This window comes from Cibotium barometz, chromosome 41 (genome assembly GCF_041138505.1).
Source record: "Cibotium barometz isolate CiBa-2024 chromosome 41, ASM4113850v1, whole genome shotgun sequence".
Lineage (NCBI taxonomy): Eukaryota > Viridiplantae > Streptophyta > Polypodiopsida > Cyatheales > Cibotiaceae > Cibotium > Cibotium barometz.
Window position 1 is genome coordinate 25,360,660 of NC_141086.1, and position 18,481 is coordinate 25,379,140.

General features: G+C 38.2%; 1 protein-coding gene and 1 pseudogene across 1 annotated transcript; both read left to right on the forward strand.

Annotated features, from left to right (window-relative positions):
• The first annotated feature begins 4,998 nt into the window (after positions 1-4,998).
• LOC147614806 (transcription factor MYB61 pseudogene) lies at positions 4,999-11,997 on the forward strand (annotated as a pseudogene).
• LOC147614807 (uncharacterized) lies at positions 8,692-9,445 on the forward strand. The gene is made up of 2 exons (XM_086779741.1): positions 8,692-9,226; positions 9,320-9,445. The coding sequence occupies exons 1-2, from the start codon at positions 8,807-8,809 to the stop codon at positions 9,443-9,445; spliced, it is 546 nt and encodes a 181-aa protein (XP_086635867.1). The 5' UTR covers positions 8,692-8,806.
• Positions 11,998-18,481: the final 6,484 nt, after the last annotated feature.

Consider the following 18,481-nt stretch of genomic DNA (forward strand, 5'->3'; position numbering starts at 1 on the left):
TATGTATAAAGCTCTACGCATAGAGCCCTATGCATAAGGCATGACATAGAGCCTTATGCATAAATCTCTATACATAGAGTGTACGCATAGAGCCTTGTGCATAAAGCTAGAGCTATACATAGGGCCTATGCATAGAGCCTTGTGCCTAGGCCCTATGCATAGAGCATGGGCATTGAGCCTACGCATAGAGCCTTATGCATAAAGCTCTATACATAGAGCCTACGCATAGAGCCTTATGCATAAAGCTAGAGCTATACATAGGGCCTATGCATAGAGCCTTATGCATAGGCCCTATGCATAGAGCATGGGCATTGAGCCTACGCATAGAGCCTTATGCATAAAGCTCTATACATAGAGCCTACACATAGATTCTATTCATAAAGCATGGGAATAGATCCTTATGCATAAAGCTCTACCCATGTAGCCTACGTATAGAGCCTTATGTATAAAGCTCTATGCGTAGCTCACCTACACATAGAGCTCTACACATAGAGCTATGCATAGAGGTAAACCTAAGATAAACCTAAACCCAGCACCCAAGGGTGCTATAAACGTACAACTTGCATAAGCAATTAAAAGGAAAAGGGAGTGTACCTTTTGTGAAGACGAAGGAGAGAATTAGAAAGATACAACAAAGCATTTAGATAATTAAACATAAGCTTTATGCATAGATCTTGCAATCTTATGCATAAAGCCTATACATAGATCTTGGAAGCAAGCTATGCATAAAGCTTGAAAGCCTATGCCTAAATCTCTAAGCATAAATCTTGCAAGCCTATGTATAAAGCCTATCCATAGAGCTTGCAAGAAAGCAATGCATAAATCTTGCAAGCATATACATAAAGCTAGTGCGCCTTATGATGCAAGTACAAGCAGTAACCTATGGGTTAGGAGATGTGATAAATCTGTCAAGTGAAGTGCCTCCATGTTTTGGAAGACTTGGGTCAAGCTCACGACTAAGTATGACAGGTGGCACACATGTAAAACCAAATGTATAGATGGGTGCAGGTCAAACTGTGCATAGTTCACGTAAAGCAAAGATGTTATTTTCACCTGCTACCCAAAATTAGGCCAATATAGTTCTGGACAAATTGACTTCAGCAGGTCATATTAGATATGTTGGACAATCACCTCTAAGTGAAGATCTAGGAAAAACTAAGATGTTTGGACCCATCTACAGACCAGGTCCAAGTGGCAGCACAACCATGTAGAGTGTAGTTTACAATAGCCCTGCTTTTGATCATTTTGATGTAACAGATGACGTCTACATGGGTTTTGATGGTGGGATGAGATCATGTATACATGTGACCTAAGCAATTTGGATGGTGTTGGGACATGTGGGTCCCACAAGTAGTACAACTCAAACCACGTGATATATATGCACATGTATGGATGTATAGGCAACACTTGGGGAGGAAATAGAGGAAGAGAAGGAGAACCATCCACAAGAAGCTAAATTCAATGAAAAATAGTCATCGTGGGTTGAAAAAGAGACATCCTGAGCTGTTTTCGTTGGTACATGGGATTCGAATTTCAATGTGACGATTACTGTCACCCAGTAAATGTGACACTAAACGTCACACGCCATAAGTTCTTGCATTCCTTAAATAGTGATGTTTAGTGTCAGAAAACGTCACTCTCATAAAACCTTGCCAAAGTCCCTTGAAAAAGGCTTTGCTTGTGACACTACACATCACTCTCATAAAACCTCACCAAAGTCCCTTTGAAAAAGGCTTTGCTTGTGACGCTATGTGTGACAAATCTTTTGTGACGTTAATGTCACACCTAATATCACTAATGAGTGATATTTAACATCTGCTACGGTAACTTAAAAGCTCATGCACACCAATTCCATGTGTTTTTTGGGCCATGTGACGTTAGCATAGTGATGTTAACACAACAGTTTTCTTGTAGTGTTACTTCAAGAGCCAGCTTAAGAGTGGAGATGCCCTAAAGAGTCTAGTCTAGTTTTAGTTTAGTGAAGTTTGTTCTGTTTATGTATAGCTCATGAGAGCTTATGCAAAGGATCTCTCTTTATGCATAGCTCATGAGACTTTATGCAATAGAACTCTCCTTAGGCATAGCTCATGAGAGCTCACACATAATTCATATGGGAGGCAAAATTCATGACGTTTTAACGTAACAAAAAGTGGTGTTTAAACGACGTGCCTGATATATCACTTATAATATCATCCGACACCCTTAAGTTTAATATTTATGAAGAGAGACGTTTGGAGTGACGCTTAGCCGCGTCCCCCTTCTCTTGTAGTGGATATATAGACACATAAAAGGCATCTAAAAACAAAGGTTATATACAACTACATACAAAAGGAGCTGTAAACAAAGGCCAATATACTAAACAAGCCTATAAAATGTAAAGGTTGGGTTCTTTAATCAAAAGACGATTTTTACAGTATAAATTTAAAAATTTGAGCAATGAGGGTCAAACTAATAATAATCAGGACTTGAAAAGCACTGCGCATATATATGACAATAATTAGGAGTTGAAAAGCATCGCGCATATGACAATGCGGAGTGTTGTTGTCGTTTCGGTCGAAAATCCTTTTCAAGCTTGTTGGCCCCAAATCATTGCAAAGGGTTTGGCGTGAAAGAGAGAGTGTGTGTGTGTGTGTGAGAGAGAGACTCTACTGCTAATGTAACCATAATCCAAAAATTATAAGATTGACGCATAATCTTAATTTACAACTGCATGCAGATTATGATCTCAGACAAGTACTTGAGAGGGTCGCCACCTTAATTTACCAAAACCACATGGTTTAATCATGGCGTCAACCTTGATGGAAGGCAGCTGCTGCGAAGTTTCAACTACCACAGTCTTGTTGATCGTTCGAAACTCCATATCACTTTTTCACCTTTTGCTTTTATCTCGAAGTTGCAACTACCGCCCTTGGCGTTTTGTGTTGCACGGTGTCGCCATTACTTCTTGTAGTTCCCTCACTTGTTGAAGGATTCATTTATCACCTCTTCAGGTATAAAACCAGCTGCATACAGTGTACTAAAATGGGGGAGATTTTGGGTTTTAAAATACTATAGATTGAAGAGTTGTCTTTATTTTGATTGTTTTTTTTAAAAAAATTTCTTTTCCAGTGCTCATTTGAAGTGTGACTCCCAATTTTGTTTTCAATCTTGTATTTCTCTCCAAAGAGGCCAGATATTAGGCATATAAAGTTGTTTTTCAAGAGCTATTTTAGAGGGCTCTCTCATATTGTCAGGCTATTTCACTAGAAACTTATTTTAAGGCAAAAATTGCTTAAAATTTTCTAGTTTTAGTGGGTTCTAGAGACAAATTCGCCAAAAAGTGCACTATATACTACCATATAAGATAGAAAAATTTAAAGATTCGTCAACCCATAAGTTTGTAAAACCTCTAGGTTCATATATAAAAACATTTGCCAACCCATTTATACTTATACTATTTTACTCGTGTCTTATTTTTTACACTGACTCCCATATAATTATGGAGGATTCTTTCCAATAAGGGGATGAGGATGGCTTGGTGGGCCACGTCCCCATTGACATGCCACATACTAAAATTTGTGCCACTTTTTCATGGCCTTGTTTTTCCTTCATCAATTTTTCTTTTCTCTACCACACTTCACAATAAATTAGTGTGGGACATGCTCTTACAGTTTTTCATACTCCCGCATAACACACTTATGGGATTTCTTCAAGGATACGCGGTATGAAGCTACCTAATACCACAGTAAACTTTCTTTATCTCACAATGCATGTCCATCATTCACATGTTGTGGGTGCCTAAATACTGCCCCTTTACTTGAGCACTCCTGTTTTTTTGAATAAAGAGCCTTATAGAGTGCTTGGCTTTTGTACCATGTACAAACCTCTACATGGCAACAAGACATGAGGTCTAGGGGATCACTTCGAAAGAAACCCATATAACACTTCTATGCAACTTGTATTATTTACAATAACCCCATTTTCAATCTTTACGTTTTTTAATGAAAATTTCTTTACCTCTCTTTTGTAAGTGTGCATGCTTGGATTTTGAGCTGAAATTCTTGTACATCCACAAAATAAAGTTATATAAAATATCTATTTTTTAAATCTCCTCTTGCATGTATATGGAATGTAAGTTCCTCAATTAAAATAACGCCCATGTGTACACTAAGGTGATGTTTTACATATGTATAAATTGACAACAAACCTCCCTCCACCCATCCTCCCTCCTTATGGACGATGGGGGGTGTTGTTTTACGTATGTATAAATTGACAACACTCCCACCCTCCCTCCATGTATGGAGGACATAGGACCATGCGACCCATCACAGGTTTGTCCCAGACACTCTAAAAGTACCGTTTCTGGAGAGTAAATTATACCACTACATTCATCTATTTCTACAGATTCATATTCCACCATCACACTCATGGGATCCACCATAAGTGAGAAACTTCTAGACACCATATTATGGTAACTTCATCCCACAACGATTTCTATTATTCATATATTATGGGTGTCTTAACACAAGTAACCACCGGTAGGGAATGGCCATCATGACAACCATTTTGTAAACCAAGATGCCATGAATTATAGGAACGGTATGGGATTGATTAAGGATGTTTGGCTTTATGCCATTGAAAGTTTGAAGCTAACCACCCAACTAATTGTACGTAATCTTAGAACATCTCTCTTTACACATTACATAAGAGTTTGAAACCATGAGGGGGTGAAAGCACAAGAAGATTTGTGGCCACACGAGTGCTGGTGGCGATTTCCCCCTCCCCGAGCGAGTAAAAAAAAGGACAAGGTTGGAGTGTGAGTGGGTGCAAAATACACTAAAGGTAGTAGAGGGGCACACATTAAGGATTACATTGTGATTTGAGGGAGGGGAACGGGAAAACTAAAAGAATCCAATAAATTAAAGCAGTTGAGCTGTGATTGTTTTCGTCAAGTAATATATTAAAGAACGCAGGGACCGCGCAAGCTTCAACCATTCGCAGCGTGATTAGCGTGCAGAGATGCCGCGTAATAGAAGTTCTCACACGTGCTGTGAAGACCAGAAGAAGCTAAGGAAAGGGTTGTGGTCTCCGGAGGAAGACGAGCGTCGCCTGCTGGAGCTGGATTCCGCAGCAAGCCGGTAATTAGTGCATTCTGATCATTATAAACTATCTATCGTATCGTCTAATTATGGGCATTAACAGTCTATCTATCTATCTACTGCATCCTGATTACACTAACCTTCGCATCGATTTATAGATTATCTATCGTCTAATTATGAACATTCACTACACTAATCTTCACTAGTAGGCATGGATTTGCAGTCTATCTGCCATCTAATGCAGCCATGCTGGATATCTTCACTAATTAGCCAGCTCTTCCATCAAATTAATGCTACGGCCGAAATATATCCGAAACGCTTGTAGGAAAACGTAGATGATTTTTCAAATTAATCCACTACAAGAGGTTGAGGACATACCGACGCCAAAATACCGACGCAAATGTCGAACGTCGGTATGTCCGTCGTCATGTTGGAGGAGACAAGCATGGCGGGGTTTTTTTAAATTTCCATTTCCCGTCGCGTATACCGACGCCTATACCGACGCTTATTCCGACGCCGATACCGACGCATATTCCGTAGCATATACCGACGTATATTCCGACGCATATTCCGTAGCATATACCGGCGCTCGTAAGTTTTTCACAGCCGAGAGCCTATTTTCTGGTTTTTTCACAGAAGAAACGCAAGTATACACGCGAAGAAGGTGCTTTCTCTCCCTCTTCTCTTTCCCTCTCTCTCCTCTTTTTTCCTCTCTCCTCTTTTCTCCTTCTTTCTTCTTTTCTCCTCTTCTCCTTCTCCTAACATGTTATTGCAATTGCTTTTAGTTTTTAATTTAAGAATTAGGACGTTTAGGGTTTTGTGTTTTTTTGGCTCTCTATGCATGTTGAGATCTAGAGCTCTCTATGTATGCATAGATCTCCTAATGCATGCATAGAGATTTTAGGGTTTTGTATTAGTTCTTTTTCTTGTGTTTAATTTACTAATTAGTTTGTTTAATATTTTGTTTTGCAGCTCTTTCACCTCACCAATCTTTCACCAATCCTCTCCTTCAGCTTTGCAAAAAAGAGGTAGATCCTCTTTCGATTTTTCTTGTTTATGCTATTTTCTATGAATTTTTGCATCCTTGTTTTATGGTTTAGGGTTAGTTTTGGGTTCTTGTAAGCTTACACATAGGATTAATTTAATATCTATGCATAAAACCTATAATAAGCTTGCAATCTCTATTATCCATGTACGTAAAACAAGATCATGTTTATTACACCATTGGGTGATGGGATTAAGGGTTAGCATAGTGCATAAGGCATATAGCATAGAGCTTATGCATAGAGCTTATGCATAACTCTTGCATAGAGCGTATGCAAGAGACTTATGCATAGAGCGTATGCATAAGACTTATGCATATGACTTATGCATAGAGTTTATGCATATGGCTTATGCATAGAGCCTACGCATAAGACTTATGCATATGGCTTATGCATAGAGCTTATGCATAAGGCTTATGCATAGAGCGTGTGCATAAGGCTTATGCATAGAGCGTAATTGCATAGAGCGTGTGCATAAGGCTTATGTGAAAGGGATTAAGGGTTAGCATAATAGTGCATAAGGCATATAGCATAGAGCTTATGCATAGAGCTTATGCATAAGTCTTGCATAGAGTGTATGCATAAGACTTATGCATAGAGCGTATGCATAAGACTTATGCATATGACTTATGCATATGGCTTATGCATAGAGCGTACGCAGGTAGGCTTATGCATATGGCTTATGCATAGAGCGTGTGCATAAGGCTTATGCATAGAGCGTAATTGCATAGAGCGTGTGCATAAGGCTTATGTGAAAGGGATTAAGGGTTAGCATAGTGCATAAGGCATATAGCATAGAGCTTATGCATAAGTCTTGCATAGAGCGTATGCATAAGACTTATGCATATGACTTATGCATAGAGCATACGCATAAGACTTATGCATATGGCTTATGCATATGGCTTATGCATAGAGCTTATGCATAAGGCTTATGCATAGAGCGTGTGCATAAGGCTTATGCATAGAGCGTAATTGCATAGAGCGTAATTGCATAGAGCATGTGCATAAGGCTTATGTGAAAGGGATTGTTGAAATGCAATTGCAAATGCCTTGATTGTGGTTAACAAATGCTTATGCAAATGCCATGGTGAGGGCATTGTGAATTGTTGGTTTGTGTTGGAGCTTTTGGATGATGGATTGAGGCATGAGTCCATGCTTTATTGCTGAGTTCTAAATTGTAAAAGGGCATGAGTCATGCTCAATACTTGTAAGCCAACAAACTTGTTCTATCATTTGATATTATCCACATCAATTTGTACCTACACTCACCATTGCAACCACTTCAAGTTTCTATAGAATCTAGCAATGTGTGAGGGTACCTTGGCATTGGTTGGAGAGGCCAAGGGGAGAATGGCTTGAACTCTTTGTGCCGTGATTGCTTGGTAAAGCGGTACGAAGGGGGATTAGATACACCGGTGTGAAGAAATGGCCTCAACCTTCACCTTGGAGGAAAACTCGGTGAAGGGGTGAGAAGAGCTTGGCCGGGAGATCGGCAAGCTTCAACGCGCGTCCTCAACAATCCTCACCATCGACTTTGTGGATGCATTTGGGCAATGGGGCCCCTTTTCCGTCATATTGTGTGGATATTGCAAATGCATATGATCTTTCATGACATTGTGGGATGCAAAGAGTATTGCGTACAAGTTTTAAGAAGTTGCATTTTCATTTGAGATTTGGTTCTAATTACAAAGGAGACTCTGGCGGAATTTACAAAACCGTAATTCAGTCCTAGGGTTTTTGGGATTAGGTCCGAGCTTATGGCTTATGCATAAGACTTGTGCATAGAGCGTGTGCATATGGCTTATGCATAAGACTTATGCATAGAGCGTGTGCATAAGACTTATGCATATGGCTTATGCATAGAGCTTATGCATAAGACTTATGCATAAGGCTTATGCATAGAGCTTATGCATAAGTCTTGCAGCCTTATTATGCAAGCTTATACTTATAATATGCATTTAGATTATTGCATAAGGCCTTTATAAACAGCTATTTATGAATAGAGATAGCTTCTCTCTCCATCCTTGTTCAAATTCTATTTAATTTTGTTTACCATCATAATCACTACTGTAGGAGCAAGTTGATATAGTTTTACCAATGTTGTTTATCATTGTTAATGTTTATCTTATGGTTCTTTCATTCATTGTTTACCGTGTAATTTTCATTCCGTACAAGTTTGTCATATGGTTTTTTGTCCAACAGGCCATGGGTGACTCACCGCCCTACGACTACAGTCCAGATTTCTCATTTAATCCTACACCGCAGGGCATGAGTCCCCAGCAGTTATATGGTTTTCTTTCGTCCATGACTCCAGAGCAGAGAGCCATGGCTCAGAGTTATTGGGGTTCTGGAGCAGGGACATCTGCCTCACCATCTGGCTTCCCGACGCCAGTTCCCACACCCGTGGGTACGACAGCAGCTCCCACACCTCATACCACACAGCCTTCCACTCCTCTTACAGCTCGATCTACCACCTCTTCACATAGACGGCGCTCACGTAGTAGGTCTTCAGGGGGAGGTTGTTGTGGTGGTAGTGCCACAGATGCTGTGACACCACCACCACGTGAGTGTCGTCCTTCGCTCTCATCTGTTGATAGCACACCCATAGGGTCACCTTCCACTCCCTGGGGTGCACATGACCATGACAACAGCAAGATTTACACAATTAGGGATGGGGCACCAATAATGGATAGTGCAGGGAAGGCAATGAAGACACGCATTCGACAATTGTGCACTATACAGTTTCATGACTCTGTCATGACTAAATGGGATCAGCAAGACAAGGGGAAGAAAAATTATATAAACACAAAGATAAAGCAAGAGTTCCAGCCATCTGACCCTATGAATGTCGTCTCTAATGAGTGGATACAGTATACAGCTCGCATTTTGATGGGGCATCGTAGGTCAGAGGCGAGGGACGCATTCAGAGAGGGGAAGGAGAAACCTGTTTGGCTAGATGACAGGGAGTGGACAGCCATTGCTCAGGAGCTCACCGAGACACCAGACAGGTTTCAACAACAAAGAGAGGCGGCAAGGGCAAGACTCCAAACAGTAGGGGCTTCTCATCTCGGGAGTGGTGGTTACGAAACCATGCGCCATGAATTCGTAAGTGTTTGTAGCAATTTTATTTATTTAAATGTATGTATGTGGGCTAAATGTTGTTTTTTTAAAAGTTATAATTGTTAATCGTGTGTGCAGGAGTTGGCCATGAATCGTCCACCAAGCAGGCGAGAGGAGAAGTACGCTCACAAACATGGCCTTGTGGCCTTGTTTGAGATGCTTGAAGAAGAAGGAGAGACCGTCAATTGGGAGGCATTACCATGATGTAAGATGACCTTCAAACTAATGAAATATGATCAAAACATTCTTGAGTATTAATGTTTAATTTAATTTCTTGTTTGTCGATCAGGAAAATATGCAAACGAGCACGGTTGTTTTTGTGCTCTATTGTAGACAGAATGGTGCTGTCTGTTTGCTGTTGTTGATCCTGCTCATTGCAGGCAGCTAGGCAACAGCCAAGCAGCACTATTCTGCCCAAAAAAAAATTTCTGCTACAGCGTCGGTATATGCCCCGGTATCAACGTCGGTATATACATTGGTATAGATGCCGGTTTACACCTCGGTATAAAATCCGGTATAAACGCCGGTTTATTCGTCGGTATATGAACCGGTATAAACGTCGGTTTAAGCGTCGGTATTACTCCCGGTTAGCGTCGGTATAGGCGCCGTTATATGCGCCGGTATTAACACCCGACAGTTATACCGACGCTACGATACCGGCGCTTATACCGATGACGAGGCTTTTTTAGACCCCGTTAAATAGCGCCGGTACAAGCCCCGGTATTAGGCTAATATGTAGTAGTGATCAAGTCTTAACCCGACACTACATTTAACTCACAAAATCCCCTCAAGATTGCTTACCCCAAACTAGCTCCAACCTAGCCATGAGAAAACTAGCTTATAGTAAACATGCTTCATTTTTTGCTGCTCGTCTTTATGCATGCATCTGATGACAGCTTTAAAAAATGCATGTGTGCACCATTTGATGACAGCTTCCCCACTTCTCTAGTTTCAATGATACACAAATCACGCTTGAACTTAAAAGATTAATAATATTGCTTTGTCATCAAATCAGTGGGTATGTGTTTTGTAATATTTCTAGCATTAGCCTCACTTGTTTGCTATATTCCATATTGTTGTCAATATCTTACGTTATATTGGCTTTGTGTAATTATATTGTTGTCTTTGCTAGACACTAGCTGATCTATTTGTGTATAATGCAATGTATGGTTAATATTATCTTATGTGTAATGTGTTTTGGTTCACATTGGGATTGCTTTTCTTGAATCGATATTGGTTCACATTGAAATTGTTGTGTTTTGGTGAATCATATTGAGATTTTCACAAAGTCTAGTTTCCACGGCCCCGCTCTTCCCCACCTTTTCTCTCCCTCTCTTCCCTACCTTTGCCCTCCAGAACTATACCTTTTTAACCCTTAACAACCCCTTTGTTGAAACAAGTTAACAACCACATGCATCACATAATTTGCCCCTTGCCCCATTGAGAGAGAGAGAGAGAGAGAGAGAGAGAGAGAGAGAGGGGGGGGGGAGAGGGAGAGGGAGAGGGAGATCTTGTCAAGATTTTCTTTGAGAATAATCAGCACGGACATTAGAAGTATATCGCGTCCAGCCGACATAGCTACCAAGATTCCCCGTCAAAAATATATCCTCGGCCCAGTTGTGAAGTATTCATCCACATGACTTTGTACTCTTCTCCACTCGGCAACCCAAGGGCACACCTTCTAAGAATTTTTCTCCACTTTGAACTTTTTTGCATTATGCAACCCAAGGACAGTCTTTCTAAGAATCCTTCTCCACTTTGTACTTTTCTCCACTATGCAACCCAAGGACAGACTTTCTAAGAATCGTTCTCCACTTTGTACTTTTTTGCACTATGCAACCCAAGGACAGACTTTCTAAGAATCTTTAGCACTCAAACTTTAAATTAAGATTTAGAACTATGTCTTGTCCTTGAGACCACAACTTTGGTCACTCATCCATTAGTCCCCTAGCCTAAATAAGAGTCTTTTTGAGTAGAAATAATCCAATAAGTCTAGCATTTTATTTTATTGCAAGTCCAAGAAGCTAGTATTCTCGACAAATCAAGCATTATTGTATCTAGACAAAGAACACTATATACTATTAAGACACGATACTATATTGACTATGGTCCTCCAACATAGAGTTCCCCTAATACTTGAGGATAAGAGAGGTCTAGCCTTCTTTTATACCTTGTTAAGACTTTGTTAAGATAAGAGTAATGTAGATTGATGCGATGTGTATGATTTTCTAAGTTGGTGTAATACGAATTGGAGGATGGTAAATCTACAGGACTCCAACGTTGCGGGAAGAGTTGTAGATTGAGATGGATCAACTATCTCCGGCCCGATCTTAAGCGTGGGATGTTCAACCCTTACGAAGTGAATCTCATCATCCACCTTCAGAGCCTTATCGAAAAACAGGTTAACTAACTAATCCTCCTATAATTATCTCTTATTTTTTAAGTCCTTTGTGTATGCTATGTATCTGTTAGTTTTAAGGTAATATGTGTCATATGTGTATTCATGCAGATGGTCACGTATAGCGTCTTACTTGCCAAGCCACAGTGACAACGAGATTAAGAATTTTTGGAACTCCACCATCAAGAAACGACGATTGATCAAACACAGTACATTAACTTATAATTCTTTGCACTTAATGGCTAATTATCATGAGCTTAATGAAGAAGAGCGAATTGAAACTTCTTGGCTACGGAGTAAGATGAGTACTTCAAATGAATCATCGAATGTAGATCTTGCCGCTAATCACAGCGCTTAATGAGTGGGGGTTGGGAGGTTGACCACCATTGTGCTAGAGTGCATGACGAGCCAAACACATCATGTGAAATATCAGAACAGCAAACCAATACAAAGAACACCAGTTTCATGCAACCCTTACATGATTTTTCTCTCTCCAACATACAAAAACTCCATGAGGCATTATCTACAATCTCAAAAGAGAATCAAACACCCCTAAGTTTGGCATCTAACAAGGGCTACCCTTTCTGTTAAACCAAAACATTGAAAATAGCATTATGCCTTGCTTGAATACTCATGATTCTCAAAATCCCTTAATACCACCTTTACTATCGCAACCTTTTCCTCATGGTTCTCATACACCTTTACCATCACCTTCTAATGATGTGATGGCAATGCCAGATTTAATGTGGGTAAAGACCAACCACATTGACAATGTTGTCCAAGTTGAATATAATGCCCCGCTTCTCACCCAAGAGGACCTCCTCTTAGAGGATGTCAAAAACAATAGCTTCAACACTTCTACATGCATCCTTGACTCATGGATGGATCTCTAGTCCTTGCCCTTGTTGGAGGCCTAAATCAAGAGATTAAAAGAAAAAAAGATCAAACTCATATTTATCTTATTAAATAAAGTCATAATTAAGAAAAAAAAAGTCTGTATTTTCACAATTAACATCCCTCAACTTATTATTATACGAGGGCTTTGCATAATTTAAACTACGTTCTTCATTTTACATAAAAAATCCATTGAAACACGTGTTATTCTTTCAAAGAGAACAAAGGATGTAGATTTTTGTAATGTCCATATATACTAGAAGTCAAGACTATGCATCTTAAGTGTAGAATTTAAGTAGAGAATAAATTATTTCAAGTATTATAGAGGTGATAATATATGCAAAGAGTGACTTTCTAAAAAATTTAAGCTCATGCTACATTTTTGTTTATCTTGAGATAAATTAGTTGAGATTGTGTGTGTGTGTGTGTGTGTGTGTGTGCGCACAATCGTACAAGAATAACTATAGCCTCGTGTATAGCCACTTGTATGGCCTTATATATAGCCCCACATATAGCCACGCGCATAGTGTATATAGGTGTATATAGGTGCATTATAGGCCACAACAAAAAAATAGGGGAAGAATGGGAGAGATGTTTCTCGTACAATCTCTTATATAGTCCTGTTTCGCAGAAGCTATAACAAAAAAATTAAAGGCAAAATGGAGGAGACGTTTCTCTCCCATTTCACCCCTGTTATTATTATTATTCTAGTGTCATAAATATTAAAAACATACAGGTACTAAAAAATGGCTAAACCCTAAAGAGTGTATGATGGCAAGAGAGAATAGAGGCCATAAAACATAGATGAAGACCTAAACATACAAACATGCAACATAAGCATAAATATATAAGTATGCAACATAATCATAAAAATATAATAAATGTATAACAAGAAAGCAAACAATTAAAAAGGTACAAAACCATAAAACATTACGATAAAAATATAATATTATCTAAAATTATATGATAAGTTACAAAGTGGGAGAGAATAATATCAACACTACTAATCACCATCTTCTAATTCTCTCTCCTCTCACACATTTTGATTGTTGTCACCCCCTCCTTAATCCCCCATATTTTTATTATTTTGAGACTAGATATCTTCATTAGTTTTTAGTTGCACATGGCCACTGGGTTCATTGTAACATGATACTAAAACACAACAAAACTAATATGGTAAAACATAGTTTAGAAAAACAAAGAGTTTCTAGGATTAAGACTTACTTGCTATGCTTTCCAAGGAGGGCCTCTGTAATAATCTATCCTTTTTCATGTGCCTTTCAAAGACTCATGCTTCTCATTGTAATGCAAACTCATTGTAGAGGGGTGGTCCTACATACATACATTTGAATGAACACTAAACAGTTATTATGAGATACTTTTTAAAAAAATCAACTTGAGGTAATATACTTATAAAGACCACAAGGATATCTACTCCTCCTTCACGTGTAACGTCTTGCTGCCTGCAATCTTTGTTCGATGCATGCATAAATATAAGGACCATGTGGAAAGAGAAGAACTTCTTAATAGTTTTTTATGAGCTAACAAAAGTGAGCAAAGTAGTGGAGATCAATTCATGCATACATAAGGCTATGCATGCTCTATGTGTGCATACATAGAGCTATGTATGCTCTTTGTATGTTGTATGTATGCATACATAGAGCTATGTATTCTCTATGTATGCACAAAAGAGGCACACGTATCTCTATATTTTCTTATTAGAATCATGTAATGTACGCATAAACATAGAAAGCATGCAACATAGAAAGCATAAATATATAGAATAAAGATATGAAAAAAAGCATAAAACCAAAAAATAAAAAGCATTGGGTTTAGGATTGGAGCTTACCTCAAGAGCTAGCTAAAGAGTGGGGAAGCCCTAAAGGGTCTAGTTTAGTTTTACTTTAAAGAAGTTAGCTCTCTTTATGTATAGCTCATGAGAGCTTATGCAAGAAAGCTTTTTTTTATGCATAGCTCATAAGAGCTTATGCAAGAGAGCTCTCCTTATGCATAGCTCATGAGAGCTCATGCATAACTCATGTGAGAGGTAAAATTTATAATGTTTTAACGTCCCAAAAAGTGACGTTTAAATGACTTGTCTGATATATCACTTGTAATATATTCCCTGACACATAAAAGGCATCTAAAAACAAAGGTTTATATACAACTACATACAAAAGGGGGCTCCCAACAAAGGTCAATATACCAAACAAGCCTATAAAATGTAAAATTCGGGTTATTTAATCAGAAGACAATTGTTATAGTTCAAATTAAAAAAAACAATTTGAGCAAACTAATGCAAGTTGAATATATTCAACTTGTTTTGAAGCATTGCGCATATGACAATAATAATTACGAGTTGAAAAGCATTACGCATGCGGTGTTGTTTGGCGTTTCGATGTCGTTGGCCCCAAATGAATGCAAAGGGTGTGGTATTCTACCGACTCTTTATTCTTCGTCCAAGGCATGAAAGCCCTAGCTGAGACGCTCCTGTTAATCTAAGCATAATCTGAAAAATTATAAGATTACCTATTTTAGGATAGAGCTAGCATATTATATAGTATGCATTTTGGATAGTAAAATCCGATAGATTTTGGGTACTAAAATACTATAGATTTTTGGGTAGATTGTGGGTTCTAAAATATGATAGATTGAAGAGTTGTCCTTATTTGATTGGTTAAATTTATCAAGTACTAAATTGAAGCGGGACTCCTGCAAATTTCATTTTTAGCCTTGTATTTCTATGCAAAGAGATTAGTAAAGAATTAATAGATATAATATTTGACTATTTTTATTAGATTTTAGGTATAACTTTCATTAAGGGGCCATTTTGCAAAGCGTTTATCTTTCTGTGTGCTTAAAAATCAAATTTTGACATAAACAGGAACGTTTTAGATGATGGGAAACTCTACAAGAGCGCATGAGATTTTAAAAATCCAAATCCCTTTTGTTTTTTCACTTATTCCAATGTAAAGTGGGACACTTGGTTGATTTTGATAGTGTTATGCTGAAAACACAGCTTTAGACATTTTGAACACCCTCTAAAAGACATTAGAACTTGTTTTTAGAGGACTATCATAGAGAAATATTAAAGAGAGTCTCTCAAACTTCCTAGTTTTGACTTTTCTCTTATTCCAAATAGATTGAAAGATATTACTCTTTCAAAGAGGAAAATTGTTAGGCTTTGCAATGGAAATTTCTATCAAGATTGACTATCTTGATAGAAATTTCTATCAAGATTGCCTATCAAGATTGACTATCTTGCTTATATAGACTAGATGGACTAATGCATAAGCTTAGTTATAACATAGCTTTAGTGACTAGAGATAATAGTATTGATTAGGACATGATAACTATTTTTCTTTCAAAAAGATTCCCATTTGACTTTAAAGAATTGAAAGAATGAGAGAAGTTAATTTAATTGTTTAAAAAAAAGCTTGTTTTTTATACTTGAAGTTGAATATGATTGATTTGAACATGCTTTTCTTGAAAAATTATGGACTAGAGATGAGTGTAAGATGATATATCACTACAATAGAATGAGGGTGTAGCAACGAAAATAGTAGTGCTTCTATAACTCGAAGGATATGGAGATTTTAGGCCTATTTTGCTAATAGAAACGTTACTATTTTCATTGCAATGGGATCGCTACTATTTTTGCTACTGATAAGTGAGAACTTCGTGGGAAAATTTTTTGGGGAAGACTAAAAAGCTGGGGTAGAATGGGGAGTCTGCACAAGACTCCCCAGATTTTCCCAAGTCTTTTCTTTTAATATTGATAGTTTTTTGATGTAGACATAAACTTGAGAAAGAAGTAAAAATTGGGAAGAATGCAAGTGGATTAAATATATATTATACTTCTTGAACTGTTGGGCCTTTGGCTATTAAAAAAAAAGAAATCAAGGAAGAGAAGTCTACTCGGAATCCTCATCGCATTCCTCTGACTCGTCATCATCTTCGTCTTCACTTCCTTCACCCACTTCATGCTCGTAGTCTAGATCTTTCTCTTCCTCTTTCTCTTCATTCTACATACATGCAAACAAGAGTAACATAAGTATAAAACAATAAAAGACAATTATATATAGATAAGAGTAGGGCTTAGCAGCTACTTACCTTATTTGCTTGAGTCCCCAAAATGGACTTGTTCAAGCGTACACCTCACATATGCATCCAAGCCCACAATTGTAGATGAGAGACTCTACAAAAAACAATTTAATGTAGTATAAAATAAAATGAAAGAGAAGAAGGAAAATAGTAAAATAAATACTTTACGAAGCGAGTAATGAAGGAGGAATTTTCTCTCGAGCCAAAGTGTGAACCCTTACTTCTGTATTCGGGAAGCACTCACTGCTACTTGTTATTGAAAAGCACATGGATTCTTTCTCACAAAGCTCCGTGCATGCCTCCACTCCTCCTGTGAGGAAACGCTTGGCTTTTCCAAATTGTTCTTTGCCACTCTCTTGAGATTTTCTCTCCTATTAGAGAGAAAAATCTTCATCCAATCCTCCGAGAAGGAAAGACCCATGTGTGGAATAGGAAAATAAGTCTTGAGCACATCAATAACATATTTCTTTGAGAGCTCATCCTAGGCTTTCCACTTCTTTAAGAAGTTCGTGAACTCTAGGTTAGCAAGTACATGCATGCGGTTGATGACTTGCTTCCCTCGTGCATTGTTAATCTAATTCTAGGGTTAACAAGATCTACCACCATTATCTTACATCAAGGAGTAGATACACCAAAGGGTCATACATTCAAAATATGAAGGAATAGTTTCCAAAGCTACAACTTGGACAGTGCTTATAATGGTGTGACACAGTATTTATGACAATTCCCTCTTAAGAGTGTGTGGTAGCAAGATATGATGAAGTCTTAAGTGATGGACGTTATGGATATATAATGAGAGTAGTCACTGTAATAGCATTAGGCCTCTTATGAGCTAAGGATTCCCGCTTTACGAGTATCTGGTAGCCAGATAGGATGAAGTCCTAAGTGATGGACGTCATGGATGTATTATGAGAGTAGTCATTGTAATAGCATTAGGCCTCTTATGAGTCTAAAGTGCTCGGCCAGCTATAGTTTAAGTGTGTGACCACTTATGACCATGTATATAAGTGAATATCTCTCATAATACAACATACTCTCCCATTGTGCAATTGAGTTTTTCTCTTGTTAATCTCTCTCCCTAATGCATGCTAATGAGTGTGTGTGACTGAAGTGGGGTGAGAGGAGGGACGAGTACCCATAGTGCAACGCGGCGGTGTGATAACGCTCGTGGGAGGTGCAGTGGAATTGCTTCTTCTCAAGGAGTTATAGAGCTTGGAGACCTCAAGGGTTATGAGCTTGGCCATTAGAAAGCTCCTCACGACAGTTGCGACTGATCACTAGGTAATCTCTTTTTGGATGTGTTTCAAGGAGGGTTAGGGTGAGCCTTAACATTTTTGGCGGCGCTGTTGGGGAGCCATTACTTGGCTTTTTCCATCGTTTTTCCTCTAATCTACGCACTACCCATTGAGCATTGATTAATAGTTTCCCATGAGAACGATGTGGATTTGATGGTGATTTGTGTGTGATTTGGTGTAGAATAGCTCTCTTTTTTGTTTTTGAAAAGAATGCCTTTTACAGCTTAATTTATTGTTTTTGTTGTTGTTATTGTGGTTTTTCATGTTCTCAGGGGGGGTTGCACATAGTTTGTATTAGGCTTAGTTTGCATCCATTGCATCAAACAATGCAATAGAATGTAATTTTTAATGAATGTTTGCTCTCTTAGTGTTAAACATAGAACTAAGATCATTAATTTTAGCTTAATTGTGTGTTTGTTGTTGAAATTGTTTGCATTAGAGTGTTAGCAAGCATTAGGTGTAACTTAATCTTCCAAAAATTTCTTAACACCATAAAGAAAATCCTTGAATTTGACTAATTTCTCTTAATGGATTGGTTTTATCATTAAG